A 23,181-nucleotide genomic window follows, 5' to 3' on the forward strand; every position below is an offset into this window, starting at 1 on the left:
TTACAACACAGACCATTAAGGAGGAAGAGAGAACTTGAATTGGCAGGGAATGTGCTATATAATAGCACTCCCGTCCATAATCAACTTCAGAATGCATACTCCACAGGAAATAAGAGATACTATGGACCTTCAAGCCAGCAACGGTGTGTTAAAATTTAAAAAAAAAAAGAAAAGAAATACTATGGGGAAAAAAGAACGAAGGAGAATAAAGATATTAGAGCCAAATACAAACTCCATATTATACCTGGGCTCTGGGATCAACACTACCTCCAGGCTTTCCTAATTCATGTGAGCATGGGTTAGCATTAAAAAGGCACTATTTTACTTTGAGGTGATTACATTGCTTTACTCAAAGAACTTGATGGAATGGCTGAAGTTTTAAAAACAAACAAAACTAACAATACTAAGTATTAGTGAGGATGCAGGGCAACCAGAACTCACATACACTGCTTGTAAGAATGTAAAACCATAGAGATGCTCTGGAAAAGCCTGGCCATTTCTTATAAAGTTAAACGTACAGTTACATGAATCAGCAATCCCACTCCTAGGTATTTACCCAGGATAAATGAAAACTATGCTCATACAAAAACCTGTAGGTAAGTGTTTACCGCAGCATTATTCATAATTGCCAAAACCTGGGAACAACTCAAATGTTCTTCGATAAACCATCTGTGATACTTCCATACAATGGCAAACTACTTCATCAAGAAAAACGATGTACAACATCCTAATATGCACAACAGCGTGCCTGAATCTCAAAAACATGATGCCAGGTGAAAAATTCAGACTCAAATGGTTACACAATTTGGGGCTGGGTGCGGTGGCTCACGCCTGTAACCCCAGCACTTTGGGATACCAAGGCGGATGGATCACCTTTGGTCGGGAGTTCACGAAAAGCCTGATGGGGTTTAGTAGAAACCCCGTCTCTACTAAAAATACAAAATTAGCCAGGCATGGTGGCGCATGCCTGTAATCACAGCTATCTGGGAGGCTGAGGCAGGAGAATCGCTTGAACCTGGGAGGCGGAGGAGGTTCCTGTGAGCCGAGATGGTGCCATTGCACTCCAGCCTGCGCAACAAGAGTAAAACTCCGTCTCACAAAAAAAAGAAAAAAAGGTTACACAATGTATGATTCCACTTTTACGACATTCTGGAAAAGGCAAAACTAGGAGGATGGTAAACAGATCAGTGGTCGTCAGGGGTTTAGGTGTAGGAAGAGAGTCTCATTACAAAGCGGCAGCATTAGGGAATTTGGGTTGGAGGCAGAGGACTCTTTGGGATAATGTTAACAGTGGTGCTTACATTACTCTATACATTCAACAAAACTAAAAAAAAGAAAAGAAAAGAAAATCAGTAATTTTTTTGTACACAAATTATTTTTTTTGAGACGGTGTCTTGCTCTGCTGCCCAGGCTGGAGTGTGGTGCAACCATCTCGGCTCACTATAACTTCCGTCTCTCAGATTCAAACAATTCTCCTGCCTCAGTCTCCTGCGTAGTTCGGATTACAGGCATATGTCACCACACCTGGCTAATTTTTGTATTTTCAGTAGAGATGGGGCTTTGCCATGTTGCCCAGGCTGGTCTCGAACTCCGGAGCTCAAGCAATCTGCCTGCCTCGGTCTCCCAAAGTGCTGGGATTACAGGCATGAGCCACCGCGCCTGGACTGTATGCAAATTTTAGAATAGATTTTTTAAAATCCCTCTGCCTGTTCAAGGATTTGTAATTTTTTCCTTTCACCAGCAAGCTTTATGGGAGGGTCTGTTAAATTGGCTACCTTTCTTTCCCAAACTGCTTATCTAATAATCACTTATAATCTGATGTAGCCCCAACTCTTGCACCAACAACTGAAATTCCTCTTCTGGGGTTGGTCAGTGACTACTTGAAACAAAACCAACAGCTTTTTATAAAATGTCTTCATCAGTCTTTGAATCCCTTACCTCTCCATCCCTCTCAGCAGGTGTGACATTACTCAGCTGTGCTTTTCCATCTGTCTGCTTTGCTGGCTCTTCCTCCTCCCATGCTTTACACGTCGTCTCACCCCTTTGTGGTTTTTCTGAGCTCTCCTCACTCCCAAACCTTCAGTTGTTATTCCTTTGAGTGAATCCCAGAGTCCTGACCTCTATTTTTCTCTTTTAGTCCTATGCTTCCAGTTGCCTTTTGAACATTTCCACTTACAGATCTCTCTTGTACCACACATTTTCATGTCTAAAGCAGAGGGGTTTTTTTCCTGTTTCTCCCACCAAAACCTGATTCTGCTGGACACAGTGGTGCATGCCTGTAGTCCCAGCTACTCGGGCAGCTAAGCCGGGAGGATCACTTGAGCCCAGGAGTTCAAGTCCAGCCCGGGTAACATAGCAAGACCCTCCCCCCAACTCTTTGGGGTAAAAAACAAAACAGGTCCTCCTCATGAATATTTTCCAATAAGTCAATGAGCCAAACTCAAACTTGGAAAAGTCTCATATGTCACCTTTTTACCTGCAATCCTTTGAACATGCCCCTGCAGAACCTTAAATTAATCGTCTCTTCCTATTGCCATGCTAATGACTGCCTGGATTTCTGCAGGAATCTCAAAGTTGGTGTGTATGTCGCTGAACTCTTCTTCAGTCCGTCCTCAAGTCTACATTGCTACTTTGAAATGAGCGCCGGCTGAGTAGACCTAGCCCTTCATTGATCTCCAGAGATTTGGCTAATCTGGCTAGGCAGATGTTCCTCATGTATTCTCATCCCTCCAGGTGCACCCTTCCCAAAGCAGTAAAAGAAAAAAAAAAAATCAATGGAAGAGAATGACTTTCCCAGAGGCAGGAACTTTGCTTTCATTAGCTAAAGGCACAGCTGAGCTCTTGTTAGAACTTGCAATCAATATTTCAAGATTCATGGGCACAGAACTACCTGATTATTCCTGCTTTAATCAATATCCTTTATGCTCAAGAATCCTCAACACGTCCCCCCCCACCCTACCCCAGAAAAATGTACGAATCTCTCAGTTTGGCCTTCAGCCCTTCCACAATTTGGCTTCGATGAACAATCATTCCTAACTGACCTAGGACTTTCTTTGAGCTTTACACATGTGTCAATATGACCAAAACTTTGCTCTTTTTCACACCTGCATCTTTGTTTTTCTCCCTTTCCTCCAGCCAATTTTATATCTCGCTTGCCCATTTTTAAAAATTTATTTTTTTAATTAAAACAAAATTTTTTTAATTTTTTTATTTTTGTGGGTAAATAGTAGGTATATATATATTTACGTGGTACATGAAATGTTTTGATACAGGCATGCAATGTGAAATAATTACATCATGGAGAATGGGGTATCCATCCCCTCAAGCATTTATCCTTTGTGTTACAAACAATACAATTACAATCTTAGTTATTTTAAAAAGTACAATTAAGTTATTGACTATAATCAATCTGCTGTGCTATCAAATAGTATTTGATACTACTCTTATTCTTTCTAACTTTGTTTTTTGAGACATGGTCTTGCTCTGTCACCCAGGCTGGAGTGCAGTGGTGCAATCTTGGCTCACTGCAACCTCAACCTCCCAGGTTCAAGTGATTCTTCTGCCTCAGCCTCCCAAAGAGCTGGAACTATAAGCATGCACCACCACACCAGGCTAATTTTTTTATTTTTAGTAGAGATGGGGTTTTACCACGTTGCCCAGGCTAGTCTCGAACTCCTGGCCTCATGTGATCTGCCTGCCTCAGCCTCACAAAGTGGTGGGATTACAGGCATGAGCTACTGCTTCTGGTCTTTTCATTTTTTTTTTTTAAACCATTAACCATCCCCACCTCCCTGCCACCTCCCACCCTCTACCCCCACTACCCTTCTCAGCCTCTGGTAACCATTCTTCTACTCTCTCTGTCCATGAGTTCAATTGTTTTGATTTTTAGATCCTACAAATGAGTGAGAAGATGTTTGTCTTTCTGTGCCTGGCTTATTTCACTTAACATAATGATCTCCAGTTCCACCACTTTTTAAAATTTAACTTCAGTGCTGTATCCGGTATGTTCTTCCTGCTGCCCATAGCCGGAAGTGATTCCTCCTTCACTGAACTCCTCATAACCTGCAACTCTTTGTTGGTGAATTTTGTCTTCCTTGCTAAATTCAAGGATCATTTGTTCAACAGCCTTCTAACTACCATAATGCTGAATATACAGAAGGTACACATTTCTTATTCTAAGCCTCAATATTTTCAATTCCTACATCAATACAAGGCCTGAGTTTTTAAAAACAACTCTTCCAAATGATTATTTCTCATGCATTGGGAAGCAAAGATGTTAGAATTTTTTTTTGAGAAAATGCCAGTGTAAATAAACTGTGTAAAAATATTTCACACACGCCTATCAATATCACATAAATGCATGCTCCTGAGCACAATTGCCTAGTCTAATAATAACGTTTCCTCCTACTTAGCAAGATGTAAAGGTAAGCCGGGCGCGGTGGCTCACGCTTGTAATCCCAGCACTTTGGGAGGCCGAGGCGGGCGGATCACGAGGTCAGGAGATCGAGACCATCCTGGCTAACACGGTGAAACCCCGTCTCTACTAAAAATACAAAAAATTAGCCGGGCGTGGTGGCGGGCGCCTGTAGTCCCAGCTACTCAGAGAGGCTGAGGCAGGAGAATGGCGTGAACCCGGGAGGCGCAGCTTGCAGCGAGCCGAGATCGTGCCACTGCACTCCAGCCTGGGTGACAGAGCGAGACTCAGTCTCAAAAAAAAAAAAGATGTAAAGGTAACAGCCATATAGGATGGGAGAAAAGCTATCTAGCTATGTGAATGAAGCATCTCCTTCAAAGGGGACAAGCTTAATACCAAATTGATGTCTGAGCCCCTATTTAATTGTAGATATTTCATGTAGACCCTTAGAGTTAAGTGACACCTACAAGATCACTTTGATTTGGAAAAGTTCATGAAAGGATGGTCACAAAGGAGGCCATGTTCACCACACAAGTTGCTAAAGTGGACAAAAAGCCCAATTCCAGATTCTAAGTCATGACCCACTTCCCAAAATATCAACAGAATTGACAGGTTATTGGTATTAACTTACTCCTTTGTGCATCAAAGCTTCATCAATTAATCAAAAGCAGCTTTAAATTTGCTTTTAGTTCAGGAGGTTTTTAAAACAGGCTATCAGACTAGGAAATTAGTGCTGTACACTCGCTTTCCACAGCTCTTGAACTGAACATAAAATTAAATCTACAAAGCTTGGGTCAAGGCAGTTTTGTGAATATCACCCATCGTAGGTCGACTACTCAAAAAAACCTGAAAAAGGACTTGACATCCTCTAGTGGTGATGTCTTAAACTTGTTTCCAAGGCAATTTTTTTTCCCCTAGCTCTTAACTTTGGCTGTTGGCAAAAATATTATACTGGAAGAACTTTTCATCCTCAAGAAAAATAAACGTTTTCACCACAAGGAATGTGATTTGACTAACTTTGAGAAGATAAACATATACCCACAGAAATATGGTTTTTAAATGTTGGGTTTATATAATAGCTTTCAATATGCTTAAGAACGGTCTCGTTTCATAGGCTGCACACCACCACTGTCAATTCATCTTTGATACACATACACACACACACGCATGTAATTCTGAACACATTACAGGTATCATTTTTATAATAACCTGATATTCTAATCTAAAGTGCCCTAAAATTAGACCAGTCTTTGTACAGAGACACAAAAACTAAGAGCTATTCAAGAGGGGACTCTACCTCATAATAATGAGTTCTAAAAAGAAATAAAATTAATCCCTCAAGAAATGTTGCCATTTAAGGTGGCAATTTTCAACTCTTGATGGTAATACAAGTTTCTCTGTCCACAGCCACCCACCACCCCCCACCCCCCACATTTCCATACAAACTTCTGATCGTTTAAAAAAATGAGACTTGCAGTATTTGGATGTGTATAATGTGAAATTTATTCACCAGAATAAAGTGCTAAATTAAAGTCTCATATTCAGATATAGGTCATGTGTTTTAAATATATGGAATAACTTAAGTTGTTGAAATTCAAACAATCTCACTTGTTCTCTCAAAATAACTATCACCTAGATTCAAAAAAACACATTTACACCTTCCTTCTTTCTTTGGCACCTTCTGACACAAATGCTTCTGAACACTAAAAACATTAATAGTAATCTCGGGGTAGAAAAATAGGAAAGAGATGTGAGGCCAGAATTAAGTTTTCAGTGAAATTATAAAGTATAATTATTCAAGACCATATATAAAATGCATCCTTTGGAAATTGAAGTTTTTAGGCCAAAGTGTGGAAGAAACGTTTTCTATGAAGGAGATAACAGCCAATTTAACTCCCTTTTTAATAAAAGAAAATATTACACTGACAGGCACATGGTTGATTTGTATATTAATTGTTGGAAGCACAGCCTATTCCTTAACATGCACAGGCACTGAATACGCTACAGTTTGTAGTTAGTTCACTTATGTCTAAACAAGTTGTTCACGTGCAGATTCTAGAAAGTTTATTTTTGAGCACAAACTGACACTTGGCTCGCTAGAACAATGCTGTTTCACATGCAGTTACTGAGTCAGGGTTAGGCACCAAAATCATGCCGTATATTTACAAATGAGGATGCCGCTCTCCCGGGGCCCTCACGTGGGGGAGCCCCGTCCCAGTGTCTAGCTCATCAAATTCCCGAAAGCAATTACAAAGGCATCTCTTCTCCACCCCAAAACAAAATAATGATCTACCAATCTTGCAAACACATTAAGATAAACTCCCTACAGGAAGAAGCATGACTTAAGTTCAAGATACGTTGTCAGTCTTAACCTCAGGTATCTTGGCTGAAGGGATTAAATCATTAGACTTTAGGTACCCAAACTCTTCCTAGCAATAGCAGATACATAATTTGCAAATACTGTTTTAGAGCTCTCTGGAGCTTTCACGTTAAAATAAGCATACTTGATGGTGGGGAGACAGTGATGCTTATATTGAGGAAACAATTGCTTCCGATTGTGAGCGTATGGAAGTGGAAAACAGCTTGCAATTGGAGAGTCTAAGAATTGAATTTCTTTTTAAAGTAAGAAACTGCCTCACCGCCCCATCCCCAAGTGTAGAAAGATACAGAAACAGCTTACTGGCCAAGAATAGAAGAGGGAACCAGTGGAGAGGGGCGGATTTGCAAAATAGCCTTTGGAGAAAAAAAATCACGAGGGAGAAAAATCGGCTTCATACTATGGAGAGATGGGCGGGGTTGGGAAGCCTTGCTGCTGGTCTCCGGAAGCCTTGCTGCTGGTCTTGGGGACGTGATCCCCTGTCCCTAAGTGTGCCCCTGGAGGTTGTGGGGGAGGGGCATCCTCAACACAGAGGCCTGACCACCAAATCCCGGGCTGCAGAGCCAACAATCCTCCTTTGGGCTCCTGCACAGACTAAAAACAAAAAACTCTGAGAACTCTTACAAGTCAACGAATGTCTGATCCCGTCAAGCCCGCACTCGCAAACCCCAACCGTCCTGCACTGGGCCCCGGCCCTCCCGAGCTCGGTCCCCTCGGACGAGGGTCGTCGCCACTGCGGGCACCGGGTTGGGGGGCGGGCCGCTCAACCCGCGGTCCTGCCCCACACTGACCCCGCTGAGGAGCTCCCGGCAGCCGGGGCGACCAGGGAAGGCGGGAGGAGGTGCCCAGAAACTGCTCGTCCTGCCAGTCGCACCTGGCCGACGACTCTCTGGCCGCTGGTTTGGTCTGGGGGATACGATTTCCCATTCAACTGAATTAGACCCGAGCCCGCGGCGGGGAGGGCAGCGGCCGGGGTCTCTCCGTTTCCTCCCCCGCCCGCGCCCCCCCGGCTCGCCTCCACCTGTTGCGGAAAAGTCGCGGTGGAGCGCCCGAGGGCGGCCAGAACCCCGGCCGGGGCCGAGCCGGGAGGCCGAGGCGCGGCGGCGAAGGGCGGGGGAAGGCGCGCTAGGAGCAGGGTGCGCGGCACGCAGGGCCGGTTGTTCCGGGCCACGGCCGCGCGGACGGAGAGGGGGCTGCCGGCGCCGGGTGATTTCGGTGCCAGCCCGCCGGCCCCGCTCGCCGTCCCCGGCCCGACGGGACCCCCACTATCCCCGCTGCGCGGTCACCTGTTTCGCTTCGCACTGCGCCGTCGCCGCCCCTGTGGCCGTCGCCGCCAGCTCCTAGCTCCGCCATAGTGCTCGGATGACGCGCCCGGAGAGCCGCTCCGCCCTTTCCTCGGCTTGGCTCCCGCCGGCCCCCGCCTCCCACGCCAGCGGCCCAGACAGGTGAGCGCAGTCAGGGGACGGCGGAGGGCGGGGGCAGAGAGCGCGGCAGTCGGCTGCGGCCTGGGCCCGGCGCGCCCCCTCGCGGGCAGGTGCGGCGTGGCAGCCGCTCCGACCGCCGCTGCCGAGTCTTCGGCTGGAAGAGCGGCGGGCAGAACCAGTACGTCGGTCCGGAGCTTCCGGTCGCCGCGGCCGACCAACTGAGGGCTCCCCGAGATATGGAGCGGGGTCAGCGAGGCCTGGTGGCGCCTCCTGGAGTCTGGGACGAGCGGCGGTTCGAGGAGCAGCCCAGGTGGGGCGAGGGTACGGAGACGCTATTCCCCTCCGAACTCTGAAGCAGCCAGGTCAGTGTCGGCTCCGCGAGGGCTGGAGTTCACGGTGACAGCCGGCAGAGCATCTGATGCCACGTGGAGAGGCGAAGTACATGGGTCGGATTCCACGCTGGGAGCCGGCCTGGATCTGCGCTTTAGGAAGCCACTGCGGGCGACCCTATCTTGTCGCCAGGACTTCGCATCTGATGAGCCTCAGGGCACACAAGTTAGAGAGGCTTGTGCCGGCTGATGTGGCTTTTCTTTTTCTTGGTTTCCGATTAGTAAACGACCTTGTGACTTCTGACTTGCTCAGGAAGACCAGAAAAAAAAGGCAATAGGTAACGAATTTTTCTTATTTTAAAGAAACAGATTATTGGCCGAGGAAAAACCAATTTTGCTCTAAAAGATAAGCAACAAAATACTGAGGGGGGGGAAGCCTACACAAATGGAAACATACGGAACAAAATCAAGGAGCGACCAGTTCCGCATGGTTACACTAAATTGCAGTCCCACACTCTGGCTTGGCTGAAGATAACCAGCAAGCTCTGAACAGTTTAAAACCCTTCCAAGGACTGCAGCAGCACTGGACACACAAGAGAGTCGAGAACAGTATTGGATTTATTGTTAGGGTTACAATTTTCACTATCTTTGCATGCAAAACTTGCCACTCTGAGCCCAGTGAACTATTTTTATTTGGTTTACTTACTGGATTTCTGGATAACTAGGTAGAGATTTAACTAAAGAACACTTCTGCTGTGGTCTGTGATGATGAATTTTCCCATAGTGTCATTTCTATAATGGAATAGGCAAACTGACCATTTAGAATGTGATATTCCTAAATCATATTCAAATCAGTCTTATCAGAGACTTCTAATCAATAAAAATAAAGCACCAGGTGGCTAGAGGTAGTTTTTGACCTCAGCTTGGGCCTCAGCAAAGATTTTTTGTGTTTTTTTTTTTTTTACTACATTAAAACATCAGCGTTTAAGACACTTTGAGCATCAGAACTATACTCTCCGCTGATTTTAGAGAGTTGAACTATCCGGAAGAACCCTGGAGAAGGAAGGTAATTTATTTTCAACCTTCTGATTTACCACCGACTTAAATCAACCAATGAGTTCTTTTTGACCAAAAAAAAAAAAAAAAAAAAGTCAAGACTTGTGATGTTTCTATTTGTTCTGTTTTGTTTAGGTTGGTGTATACTTACTCATTATCCCATTCTTTTGATAACCTATATTTGTCTGCCACAAGTTAAACAAAAATAAATGAAATAAGGAACACACCAAAATCCTGCACTTAGGTCCTGTGTAGACAGTGTGTTCCAAACCTAAGGAGGTGTCTGCAACAGGGGAGGCTGCTGAGTAACTCTGCAGAGAACGGATGACATCTGTTAAATGTCAAACACCATCACGTTGTACTTCAAGTTGTACTTTACTTGGAACATGGAAGCCATCTGTCTGGAGCTCCCACATCCATTTCAAATCTTCAGGGTTTCCCATTCCAGGGGAGGAGCTGAACCTCCTGACACCATCCACTCCCCACCTGCCTCCTTCAAACATCATCCCTTTTTTCTCCCTAATCCCTAAATGTTTCTGCACCCAAGGGCTCTACCCCAATAAACACAGCTAAGACTCTTCGATTCTGAAAATGTCTTCCTTTAACGTCCCACCCTCCAGAATCTATTGTCATATGTTTTGTTCACGAAAGGTAATAAAAATAAATGTGGATTTTGGTGCCATTATTTTTCAAAAAAAGCTATATATTAATAGTTTATCTTGCCTATGTATATAAATCAAATTGCTTATTTTTAAATCCATCATTCCCCTAGACTTTCTGCCCCTAGAGTTTCTGCAGCACTTGATCCTCTAATCACCTTGCTCTTGGTCTACCATTGGCTTGGTTTTTCTCATTCCTCTGTAGCAGTCCTTTTGTCTTTGTTGACTCAGATTCTTCCTCCCTTCTAATCCTCTAATATTTTTACCATCCCCTAATTGTAAGCCACAGCCTTTTTATCTTTACTGTCTCTCACAGCCCTCATTTACTATTACTTCCATCCTGGATCCCGGTGACTCCCAACTCCAGAATATATATCCTTAACCTCACTCCTGACTTCCACTAATACATTCTGAATGGTCCCTGCATAATTCTATCAAGATACCCCGCCATTAATTTAATATGTTACAAACCACATTAATCTTGCAGTATACAACCCTTTACACATACCCCTCCCTTGCTCAAAAACCTTTAATAGATTCCTCGTTCCTATATAATTACATATTAACTTCACCTCCTCACCATCACCACCACCACCCCCTAATTGGGCCCTGAGCGATCTACTACACATTTCCACTTTTCACCTCCGTAACTCATATTTCTAGCCCATGGAGTTGTTCATTCCCCAGAACACCTTCCAAATCCCTGCTTTCTAGTCTTTGTGCTTGAAGCTGCTCTGCCCAAAGTGATTTCCTTCATCCTGACATATTCAATAATACTTTCCCTCTGAGGCCCAGGTCAAGGTCTACTTCCTCCATGAAGCCTGTTCTTCCTGCCCTGGCTCCCAGCATGCCTGTCCTTTGGACTTGGCCAGGGCTTGCTGGGCTTGGTACTTGTCCAGCTGTTAAAATAGACTAGGCATGAGTTATTGCAAATTTGCCTCCTCAATCTGATGCACATTTTTGGTAGTAGGGTCTTTGTCCTCTCCTTCTCTACAGGGTGTCCATAAAGTCTAGAACTATCAGTTATTTTATTTGCTCACAAGTTGCAGATGTTCTTGATGACATCATGTGCACTGCCTGCATTCTGAACTTGGCAGGCATGGTATATATCTTTTGTGTTGCTACCGTGCCTCACACACAGTGGGCATTCAAATGGGTTAATAATTCCTCAATGCCAAGCTCTTTTATGTGGTGGCCTAGGGATGAATGAAACCAAGTATCCAATGACAGGAGAAAGAGATCAAAATGCAGTTAAAAGGAAACATTAGATCTACTTCTCCCAGCAAATTCCTGTTTTGTTTCTTTTTAACACTGCCGCCACCGCTGCATAACTGTTCTGTTTCAAACCATCTTTCCAGGCTCAGCTCTGCACCTTTGCTCCTCTGGAAAGCTTTCCTTGACCCCTTCTGACAGTAAATGTAACTATAGCACTGACTGCACCACTGTTGTTTCTGCTTTGTCTTGATTCCTTGACAAGAAACTTCAGGGGAAAGAACTGTATCTTGTTGGTGCACCACCATATGTAGTACCCAGTATTTAATAAATACTTTTGAATGAAGGATGAGTGATGGCAATAGCAAGCATATCTCAGTGTTTACTATATGCTAAGCATTGTGCTGAGCACCTCTCCTGCATTGTCTTTTCTTTTTTGAGACAGAGTCTTGCTTTGTCGCCCAGGCTGGATTGCAATGGCATGATCTCGGCTCACTGCAACATTCGCCTCCTGGGTTCAAGCAATTCTCGTACCTCAGCCTCCCGAGTAGATGGGATTATAGCTGTGCGCCACCACGCCTGGCTAGTTTTTGTAATTTTAGTAGAGACAGGGTTTCGCCGTGTAGGCCAGGCTGATCTTGAACTCCTGGCCTCAAGTGATTCACCCACCTTGGCCTCCCAAAGTGCTGGGATTACAGGCATGAGCCACTGCACCCAGCCTCCATTTTCTTGTTTACATCTTATAGCAGACCTATGTGGAAGGTACATCATTTCCTCCATTTCACAGATGAGGAAGCTGAGACTTGGAGAAGCTAATTCACTTGTTCCAGGTCACAAGTCAAGTTACAGTTTTGCTTCAGGCCTGGGTGTGTAGCCTCCTGCTACACCAAACAAATGATGAATGTTAACCATCTTGCTATTCCCTCTATAGAAAGGGGCTCTCCATTTCCCTCTCTAGCTGTTACCTGAAATAAGGAGGTGAGGCTTGATCATGTTAAAACACCTGTGAAGCTAATTTTTAAAAAGGGTATCTGGGCCCCACCCCAGACCAGTAAAAACAGTTTTCCGGCTGGACACAGTGGCTCATGCCTGTAATCCCAACACTTCGGGAGGTCGAGGCAGGATGATCACTTGAGCCTAAAAGTTCGAGACCAGAGCGAGCTGAACATAGTGAGACCTTGTCTCTACAAAAAATTTAAAAATTAGCCAGACATGGTGGTACACGCCTGTAGTCCCAGCTACTTGGGATGCTGAGGTGGGAGGACTACTCGAACCCAGGAGGTCAAGGATGCAGTGAGCTATGATAGTGCCACTGCATTCTAGGCTGGGTGACAGAGACTCTGTCTCAAGAAAAAAACAATTAACAACAACAATTCAGTCGTCCCAAGGTGGTGGCATCAACATTTTTGAACAAGCATCCAAGTCATTTTAATGTGAAGCTGAGAATCACTGGCCTAGACTGATCCTAAAAGCGTTTCAAATGCAAACCTTTCCATAATAGAGCCTTCCATAATGGAACTGTCTTCTTTTGTGCCCGAGACCCAAAATTCTGACAAATGGCTAATGATGTTGGCCTGGGAATGTGTTAGAACCCTGTAGGGACAGAGGATCATCTGCACAAAGACAGGGTAAGAGGAAGGTACCAAGGAAAGATTGTTATCATTGAAGATTTGGTTTCAGGTAGGTAGCTTGATCCTACATACAGTCAAAAGAGGCACTTCACTATTAGAATTGAGAAGATGAACTGTGGCTTAATAAACAGCTGACTCTGTGTTTCAGTATGAGCCAAATGGCATATCATTGAATTTATACCTCACTTATTTCAGAATATCCACACGGGATACCAGAGGCAACTCTGTCCTCCAAATTAGGATGTTAAAAAAGAGGCCAGAAGCAGTGGTTCACACCTATAATCCCAGCACTTTGGGAGGCCAAGGCAGGAGGATCACTGGAGGCCAGGGGTTCAAGACCAGCCTGGATAACACAGTGAGATCCCACCTCTACTAAAAATTTAAAAATTAGCTGGTTGTGGTGGTGTGCCTCTGCAGTCCCAAGCTACTCTGTAGGCTGACATGAGAGGATTGCTTGAGCCTAAGGGGTCAGGGCTGCAGTGAGCTGTGATCGCACCACTGCATTCCAGTCTAGGCAACAGAGTGAGACCCTGTCTCAATCAATCAATCAGAAAACATTAGTGAGAATGTTTTCAAAATAAAGATGTCTTCTGCTTTGTCAAAGACTGTTATTTATGAGTGAAATCATGATATATAAACAGCTCTATGTTATTTCTATCCTGCCTAATAAACAGGTTCCTCTGTATTTAAGAAAATGTATTTCATTTATCCATCTAGGAGCATCAGACTTCCTCTGATCAATACGGGCAGGCTCATAAAAATATATTATTCAGCTTAAAATAAATAAAAATATTTATCCAAATATAAGAAAATTAAGGAGATAGAAAAATACAGTATTCTTGGCCAGGCATAGTAGCTCACCCCTGTAATCCCAGCACTTTAGGAGGCTAAGGTTGACAGATCACTTGAGGGCAGGAGTTCGAGACCAGCCTGCCCAACATGGCGAAACCCCATCTCTACTACAAATACAAATTAGCTGGGTGTGGTGGTACACGCCTATAATCCCAGCTACTCAGGAGGCTGAGGTACAAGAATCAATCGCTTGAACCCGGGAGGTGGAGAATGCAGTAAGCTGAGATGGTGCCACTGCACTCCAGCCTGAGCAACAGAGCAAGACTCTGTCAAAAAAAAAAAAAAAAAAAAAAAAAAAAAGGCAAGCAGTAAAGCAGTATTCTCCATTAAGATGGTCTTTGCAGACTCCTTAAGATATACAATAGTCATCCAAGATAACTTGGGGCCTTGAGAAAAATATACTGACTTTCCTTTATTCTTTTTCTTCATCCCCTTTTTTTTTTTTTTTTTTTGGTGGGACAGGGTCTTACTCTGTTGCCCAAGCTGGAGTGCAATGGTACAATCATGGCTCACTGCAATCTTGACCTCCTGGGCTCAAGTGATCCTCTTGCCTCAGCCTCCCATGTAGCTAGGACCACAGGTGTGCACCACCACACCTAGCTGAATTTTTGAGTTTTTGTAGAGATGGGGTCTCACTTTGTTGCCCAGGCTTACCCTCTTTCTTAAACCTCTGTTCCTCTGAGGAACAACCTGGATGTCAGTTGTCTGACTGCTTGAATAGAAGACAGATTTTACTTAATGTTACAGCTGGAGAAATGACTGGAAATTTAACAGCAGATTATCTAGTTTGTCAACACAAAATAAGAATTCTTTAGAATTTATCAAAACAGTATGTTGAGAGTCTCTTTAATTTTTAAAGTAAATATGACACAATGGATAGCTTTAGAACAAGCTAACATTACTACGGTTCAAGCATGTGCAACTGGTACAGTTCAGTAGTACATAAACGACTCAAACAAATGTACGACAGGTCAGAAACTTAAGTTACAAAATAGAGTCAATATTATAATTAACACAGAGAAGTAAAAACCATTGCTCTCAGATTCTGCACACTTAAAAAAACATAAACTTTATACAGTAATTGAAATTATGTATTTCTACTCAGATTACTAGAGCATATTACAAACACACAGAAGCCTAAACAGTTATGGTCACATTTTGGTTTTGTTCCAGTGGTGCACAATCACATGAAATGTTACATCCGTTTTGTGTGAAATAAACATTTGGTTGAAGTGCAATAGCTGCTGCATTAAAAATATTTCCATAAAAATGCTTAGATTAAAATCTTCCTGAACATTAGGGTTCTAATGTTCAGGATTATTTTAAGAGTCCTTATGAAGAGTCCTTAAAAATTATAGAAATAGATGTAGTTAGGAAATTTCAGTGTGTTTTGTCTGTTTTTTTTTTTTAACATGAGTAAACAAATACTGGATTTAAAGTGCAGCTCCTTTCTCCTCTCCGTTCGATTTTCCCACACCCAAGAAGATCAGCTCTGTATTAATTTTTAGAATTTCCATCGAAGATTAAATTGAACGACAGTCAAGTCTGTTTGTTTCGAAAGTCAATGATAGCCTTCCACAGTGTGCACAGCATCCCTCCCCTGTTTAAAGAAACAAGAACATGGTGAAACGAACATTTCATTTGAAACATTGCCCTTGAAATAGAAAAGTGACTTCTTAGCTTTCATCTGCTCTGGTCAGAAGAAGATCCCAAAGTCTGATCAGTTATTATGTATTATTTTTGTATATATTTTCTCATCTTCCCTCTATTCCTTCCCTTTTCACCCCCCAAACTGCTATGTCCCAAAACATCATTTTAGAGTTTCAGCATTTTTGAAATTTGTCTTTGTAACGGTGGGTATAATAGTTTTATGCTTGGGCTGGGCACGGTGGCTCACGCCTATAATCCCAGCACTTTGGAAGGCCGAGGCAGGCAGATCACGAGGTCAGGAGATCGAGACCATCCTGGCTAACACGGTGAAACCCCGTCTCTACTAAAAACACAAAAAAATTAGCTGGGCGTGGTGGTGGGTGCCTGTAGTCCCAGCTACTTGGGAGGCTGAGGCAGAAGAATGGTGTGAACCCGGGAGGCGGAGCTTGCAGTGAGCTGAGATCATGCCACTGCACTCCAGCCTGGGTGACAGAGTGAGACTCCATCTCGAAAAAAAAAAAAAAGTTATATGCTTGGCCTTAATTAATAAGAAATTATCTCAGATTATACCAGGTTTTTGGAGGGCAAGTCAGCACCTCCTCCAAATATTTATTGAGTATAACACCACCATGAACTCAAAGCACTTGTTTAAGGCAACTTCAGAATATCTGCATGGACTTAGTCTGCATCTTATTCAAAAAAATTCAAAAAAATTCTTCCAGTTGATTTTCACTTACTAATACAGAAATATTGGTTATTAGAGCCCTCAAAAATAGCATTGTCCAACTAACTCAGTTTACTCAGAGCAGCTAAGAGCTAGAGAGCTCTGTCCAGAACTACAAAGCTAATTTTATAGCCTTTGACTCAGCCTGGGCAGATACTCAGACTTTTTGATATTAGCCTGGTGCTCTTTCCACAGTGACAACACAAAGAAAAGTGGTACCTTAGTCGCAAGCATTTTAAGTCATCACGTGTAACATAGTAGAGAACATCCAATAGTGTATAATCTTCAGCCAAAAACTGTAGAGAAAGTAGAATGTGCACAAAAGATGTTTTATATAACTTTAATAAAGCACAAACTCTATAATGTAAACCTTGACTATAATTAAAAATGAATCTAATAATGGAATCTACTAAAAACACAATCTTCCAGGATTATTAGGGGAAAGGCCTCCCTGTTACTCAATAAATACAAAGAAATGCATCCAGGCCGGGCACAGTGGCTCACGCCTGTAACCCCAGCACTTTAGGAGGCTGAGGCAGGCGGATCATCTGAGGTCAGGAATTTGAGACCAGCCTGACCAAAGTGGTGAAACCCCATCTCTACTAAAAATACAAAAAATTAGCTGGGCGTGGTGGCGTGTGCCTATAATCCCAGCTACATGGGAGGCTGAGGCAGGAGAATCGCTTGAACCCGGGAGGCAGAGGTTGCAGTGAGCTGAGATTGACCCACTGCACTCCAGCCTGGGCGACAGAGTAAGACTCCGTCTCAAAAAAAAAAAAAAAAAAAAAAAAAAAAAAAATAGAAATGCATCCATATTAACTTCCAAATGCAAAAAGATTACAAGTGACACAGAACTTCTGAACGGTCTTCTAATGAACAGATGAGACTCACTTGTAATCACACCTGCTGTTCAAAAGCAAATCTTGTATTTAGAAGTTCAATGCTACATAGCTTTGTTTTTTCTCAAGTGGATAAAAAGTGTTCCTGGAAAGGTATTTCCTATGCTTAATTTCTGAACTTATTTTTTCATGGTTAAGCAAAGGCACTTGACTGTAATTCACCATAAAAGCAGAGTCTTAATTTAAACTGCACCTTTATATTTTTAAATTTTATTTTTTTTTTATATAGAGAGACAAAGTCTCACTATATTGACCAGCCTAATCTCCAACACGTGGCCCCAAGCAATCTGCCTATGCTTCCCAAAGTATTGGGATTACAGGCAGGAGCCACTGCACCTGGCCTCAAGCTTTTACTTTTAAACCAAATAAAAAGGGCAATTATTTAGTAGATTATCAATTACTGTTCCTTAATTGGGATTTGAGCCTAAGTTAGAGGAATGTATATTCTGGAGTTGTTTAAATGTATTCAGCTATAACTTCTTAAATGTAGATTTCTAAGGCGGCCTGAAATTCTACTTAGTTAATAAATTATCAAGTCAAAAGAAGACATATCTTTATTCTTATTTATTTTAAAATTTTAAATATAAAACAAATTAAAACAATATTGTATTAAGAGGGCCTTTCTATCAAATATTACAATCTTTTAATGTATGCCTGTGTGTTCATATAATGAACATAAACAAATGCTATTCACGCTCATTACAAAAGTCTATAGGGGCTGGGTGCAGTGACTCTCACTTGTAATCTCAGCACTTTGGGAGGCTGAGGTGTGTGGATCACTTGAGGCCAGGAGTTCGAGACCACCCTGGCCAATATGGTGAAACTCAGTTTCTACTAAAAGTACAAAAATTAGCCAGGCTTGGTGGCATTATGCCTGTGATCCCAGCTACTTGAGAGGTTGAGGCAGGAGAATTTCTTGAGCCTGGCAGGCAAAGATTGCAGTGAGCTGAGATCGCACCACAGCATTACAGCCTGGGTGACAGAGTGAGATTCTGTCTCAAAAAACAAAATTTAAAAAAAGTCTATACAGAGCGGAGAGGAATTAGATTATTACAGGTAAAATATGATTTGTATAGAAAATATTTCTGAAATAAGTTGACTGGATTCATTTTATTAAGTAGCAATAAAATAGCTGCTGCCCAGTAGAATCTAATAATGTTGAAAAAGAATTAAAAATTTAACAAACAGGCCTGGCGTGGTGGTTCATGCCTGTAACCCCAGTACTCTGAGAGGCTGAGGTGAGAGAATCGCTTGGGGCCAGGAGTTTAAGACCAGCCTGGGCAACATGGTGAGAGTCTATCTCTAAGTTTTTTTTCTTAATTAGCCGGGTATGATGGTTCATGTCTGTAGTCCCAACTATTCAGGAGGCTCACTTGAGCCCAGCAGGTCAAGGCTGCAGGGAGCTATGATCACTGCACTCCAGCCAGGGTAACAGAGCAAGACCTTGTCTCCAAAAAAATAAAATAAAATAAAATAAAAATAAACATACAAAGAATTAGAAACAAGAAATTTTTTCTTTTAATTCTGTCTTTATTTTTTTCCCACTCTTTCTGGTTTTCATTTCAAACATATAAAATTCCTAAGGGGCTCAGGACCACAGAGCTTTTGCCTGCCTCGCTGTCTTGTACACACTGCAGCCCCACTGCACAAGGTTCTTCCCTGGTCTCCTTCCCACACCCCTCCTGAACATACATACGATTCGCCTATTTATTCCCTCATATTCTGTTAGCCTTCAGCTCTTTCATCCCCTTCTCCAACAACCTTCCCCAACCTCTCTCTCCCTGTCTAATAACACCTGATCCCTTTTTCTTCATAGAATTTACCAGTGTAGAATGACATTTGTATCTGTGGAGTTAGCTGATTATCACGTGCCTACCCTGGTCTGTAAGCCTCAGGAGGGCAGGGCTGGGTCTGATTTGCTCACCCGTGTATCCCCTGTGCCCATCACATAGCAGGCACCCAACATTATGAAACGAAGTGAAAGAATACTTGTCCCACAGACAGTTTTCTTTACCCGGCTTATAGTGTCTTCATCAGCTCCATTCACTCTCAGCCAGTCAGTAAGTTCGGAATCTTCAGTATTTGTGCCAGAAGAATTTAGATGAAATACAGGCAATTCAGGAATTTCTAAAACAGAATTTTGGGAAGATATTCTTAGTTTCACCTAACAGAGGTCATCTAAGACCCTCACAATCAACAGACATTTATTGATACTTTAAAAGATTTTGCTCTATCAGAGAACAGTTCATAGAAACAATTGAGATTGGCAGTATAAATGATAATATGAATAAAACTCAGACAAGTGAATTTACTAGTAAACAAGGAGCAAAAGCAATAATGAAATGATACTCCTATGTTACACTTTCATATCAAGTTTATGGTTTCTTAGAATAAACTCTGTGCACCAAAATTAGACTTTGTGTTTTTCATGCAATAAAGATGAACACAATTAGCAGAGAACTATATAATTATCATAATCTCTTTTTCCACTATGAAAGAGCCACATATCTAAACAAATAACTATGAATTGTTTTCCTCTAAATGGGCTAAATAACATTCTCCCCACCTATGCCTTTTTACTAATACATCTTTATTCTATTTAAGCCTCTTCAAATTATAAGGAAAAAAAGCTAGAATACACAGAATATAAATACAATATGACAAAAAAGTATTATTTATTCTAGTAATCTCATTGTGAAATCTTTAAAAATAAAGACTAAAAACAGAGAGCCCTATTTACCTCAGTAATACATAATCTCAGGAAAAGATGATTATGAATAATCTATTTTTACTGCACTTGTAAGAAATGAGTTTGCTACAGTTAAAAATTGAATTTTTTTTTTAAAGGAATTCCTGCTTGCAGTCATGGTAGAAGTGAGAAATGCTGACTTAGCCACAAATAAAACTTCCTGTTGGCTTTCTTGGCTCTTTGTGGCAGCCTGGCTGAACAGTATTACTACAAAACTTTCTGCTATTCACCTATGGGTTGGGACTTAAGCTTCAGGTGTTTAATTTCTTGGTCTTTTTCTTCAATAGCTCGATGAAGGAGTGCTTGTAATTCTTTCTCTTTCCGAACCAATTCTTCCAGTAATCTGCAGAAGAAAAATATATTGTTTGACAGGAGGTGACACAGGGTGACCTTCTATTTTTATTTTTATTTTTTAGATACAAGGTCTCTCTCTGTTGCCTAGGCTGAGTGTAGTGGCCCAATTATAGCTCACTGCATCCTTAAACTCTTGGACTCAAGCGATCTTCCCATCTCAGTTTTCCAAGCAGCTGGGAACACAGGCATGCACCACCATGCCTGGCTAATTTAGTTTTTTTTTTGTAGAGACAGAGTTTTGCTATGTTGTCCAAGCTGGTCTCTGAACTCCTGGCCTCAAATGGTCTTTCCACCTCAGCCTCCCAAAGCTCTGGGATTATAGGTGTGTGCACACGCCACTGTGCCAGGCCTAGGGTAACCTTCTAGACATGAGCTATAATAAGCACAGACACCCCTGATTTTATTGAAATAAAGATTCTTGTCCCCCCTGGGGTGAGTTCTGAGACTGTATTTATAATGAGCTCCCAGGTGACACTGAACCCTCATGTCCAGAAGCAAAGCTTTGGAAGACTGTGCTTGCCAACAAGAATTCAAAACCTCCACCACAGACTGTTTGCCAAAATCTTCAGAGATCTGTTCTGATATTTCTTTTTATGACCATAAATGTCAAAGATATAAATATGGGATACAGATATTAACAGACCTATATTTTACAGGTATGGACCCCCATTTTAAAAAGTTGGCAAATGTGCATAATATCATAATCAATGCAAATCAGAAAGGTAATCACTTTTTGTAAACTACGAAAATTTGAGAAACAGTCATACGTGAGGTCGCCTAGAATAACTGGCACATAACAAATTCTCGATAAATGTTCATGGTTGTGGCTACAATTGTGATTGTTGCTATTATTCCTCTCCCTTCTAAGGGGGCGGGGGTGAAGTGGGTAAAAGGATAGCTGTGTTCCTGGTACATTCAGTTCCTAGTTGGCATCTGATGCAGTCTCCAAAGAAACAAGGAGAAACTGTGATATTCATACCAAAGTTCTTACCCACAGAAGGTTCGCTATGCAACTGAGAGCCAACTGGTAACCTACTCACCATTTCCAATAGAATTTCTCAAAGAAAACATTCCAAGTTATGAAAAGAGGTGCTCTAATTTTTTAGAAAAGTATCTTAATGTAAGTTGGATTCAGAAATAATTTAAAATATATCATTATTAAGATTATCAAGATAAATCATTGCATAACCTACAGCTCTTAACCAACTCTATTTGTTTCATTTTCTGAGTATTGATAGATTTAACTCAAGACCATGTTCCATCGAAAAGTTTGTTTCTGTTTCACTTGACGTACTCTGAAGGCAGCATCGTGCAACTGACAGATCTGGGCTTGTGTCCTGGTTCAGCCCTGCACTTCCTGTGTTAACCTTAGATAAATTACCTAATGCCTCCAGGCTTCAGTTTTCAAATCATTTGTAAAAACGAAAACTAAAGCTTCCAGAAAAGATTATTGTGAGCATTAAATGAGACAGCATAGGTACAGTGCCAAGTCAGTGTCTGGTCTTTAATAAGGGCTGTTCTGTTCCTTGCTGCCTCAGTCCCTGGAAAAGAGCCTTTCCAGGACTCAGTGGGAAGGAAACCTTCCTAGACCCCCAGGCTCGACCCCATTCCCACAGGACATAAAGATGAGATCCTCAGAGAGAAGGGATCATAGCAGAGAGGTAGCAGAGGTGGGACAAAAGTAAAACACAATGAGAGGTAGACAGAGAAGGTGGGTGGAGGAAAATAAGTTAACAAAGACAGCTGCAGGGTAAGTGTGGTGCACAATGAGGTGGATGAAGCAGCATGAACTGAAAGCTGGAAGAGGGAGCAGAGGGTCTTGGAGGGCGGCTTCTTATCTCTTCCAAAACAAATGATATCCAAAGAAATGGGCAGGAAGCTCTGTGTGAATGTTTAAGTTGGCAGTTTTTTGATCTGGTATGTATTTTTGTCCTACTTGCTAATTTATACGTATAGGATAGTGATGGTATCTTCTTACAGTTTTCTCAAGGAACACAGTGACGTTTTCTAGAGTTTAACCTATGTTTGTCTAGACTATGTAATTTCTTTTTATCTTTCGTTAAAGTAAATGAAATACGGCCTGAGAAGGACTCCGTACTTGCATATGTGAGTCCTCGTGGACAAACTATAACTTAACAGGTGGGCGAGGTTGCAACCTAACTTAGGAGTATGCGTCTGTTAACAATAGCTGAGTCTCGGCTAATCCCAGGAGCCGCACTTTAATCACTCACACACTGCTGAGTGTTCAAACAAGGTGAACACCAACCCATAACAAATCCAGCTTTTTCTGTACACTTCTGATTTCTGTACGTCACTTTACTTTTATTTTCTATAAATTTGTTCTGGCCACGAGGCATCCCTGGAGTCTCTCTGAATCTGCTGTGATTCTAGAGGCCACCTGATTCACAAACTTTTTTTTTCTTTTTCAATTAAACTCCATTAAATTTAATTTGTCTGAAGCTTCTTTTAACACCTTAAACACCAGAACTTCAACACTGGAAGCAGAGTATTGACAGCCTACCTCATTTGCTCCAAATCCAGCTCTTAGAAGTATTTATCTTAAGAACAATCCAGTACATCAATTTTATTTTTACTTTGTGTTTATTTAGTAGGGCAATATTTTGAAATCGAGGCAACTGTCTGCCTTTCTGTTCCAAAAAAGTATGGCAGAATCTGCCACGAGGTCAATTTTTAACCTTGGATGGGCAAAAGTGGTGAGGTGGATTGGTGGGTAATTCCAGAACTGTAGGATGGGGAAATTAGATAAACAGGCAGCTCCTCTTGAGACAGGTTTTTGTTTTTGTTTTTGAGGTAGGGTCTTGCTCTGTCACCCAGGCTGGAGTGCAATGGT

The 23,181-nt window shown here is 42.2% G+C and overlaps 2 protein-coding genes across 13 annotated transcripts in view; both read right to left on the reverse strand.

Moving 5' to 3' along the window:
* The window catches only part of MAP7 (microtubule associated protein 7), a 221,941-nt gene extending 213,632 nt beyond the window's left edge, over positions 1 to 8,309 (reverse strand). The window contains exon 1 of one of the 7 annotated variants that reach the window (XM_063622358.1): positions 8,078 to 8,309. In XM_063622358.1, coding sequence (XP_063478428.1) covers positions 8,078 to 8,144 — 67 coding nt within the window. In that variant the 5' untranslated portion in view covers positions 8,145 to 8,309. The remainder of the gene's footprint in view (positions 1 to 8,077) is intronic. The other 6 variants (XM_063622360.1, XM_063622349.1, XM_055264959.2 and 3 more) reach the window with 6 other exon arrangements.
* A 6,462-nt stretch (positions 8,310 to 14,771) lies between these two features.
* Positions 14,772 to 23,181, reverse strand: part of MAP3K5 (mitogen-activated protein kinase kinase kinase 5) — a 241,144-nt gene continuing 232,734 nt past the window's right edge. For all 6 annotated transcript variants that reach the window (XM_063622337.1, XM_055264868.2, XM_063622338.1 and 3 more), the window contains 4 exons: positions 20,207 to 20,319; positions 19,242 to 19,354; positions 16,548 to 16,624; positions 14,772 to 15,554 (listed from right to left, as the gene is read on the reverse strand). In XM_063622337.1, the coding sequence (XP_063478407.1) occupies positions 15,494 to 15,554; positions 16,548 to 16,624; positions 19,242 to 19,354; positions 20,207 to 20,319 (364 nt within the window). In that variant the 3' untranslated portion in view covers positions 14,772 to 15,493. The remainder of the gene's footprint in view (positions 15,555 to 16,547; positions 16,625 to 19,241; positions 19,355 to 20,206; positions 20,320 to 23,181) is intronic.

The sequence above is a fragment of the Symphalangus syndactylus genome, chromosome 2 (genome assembly GCF_028878055.3).
Source record: "Symphalangus syndactylus isolate Jambi chromosome 2, NHGRI_mSymSyn1-v2.1_pri, whole genome shotgun sequence".
NCBI classification, from domain to species: Eukaryota; Metazoa; Chordata; class Mammalia; order Primates; family Hylobatidae; genus Symphalangus; species Symphalangus syndactylus.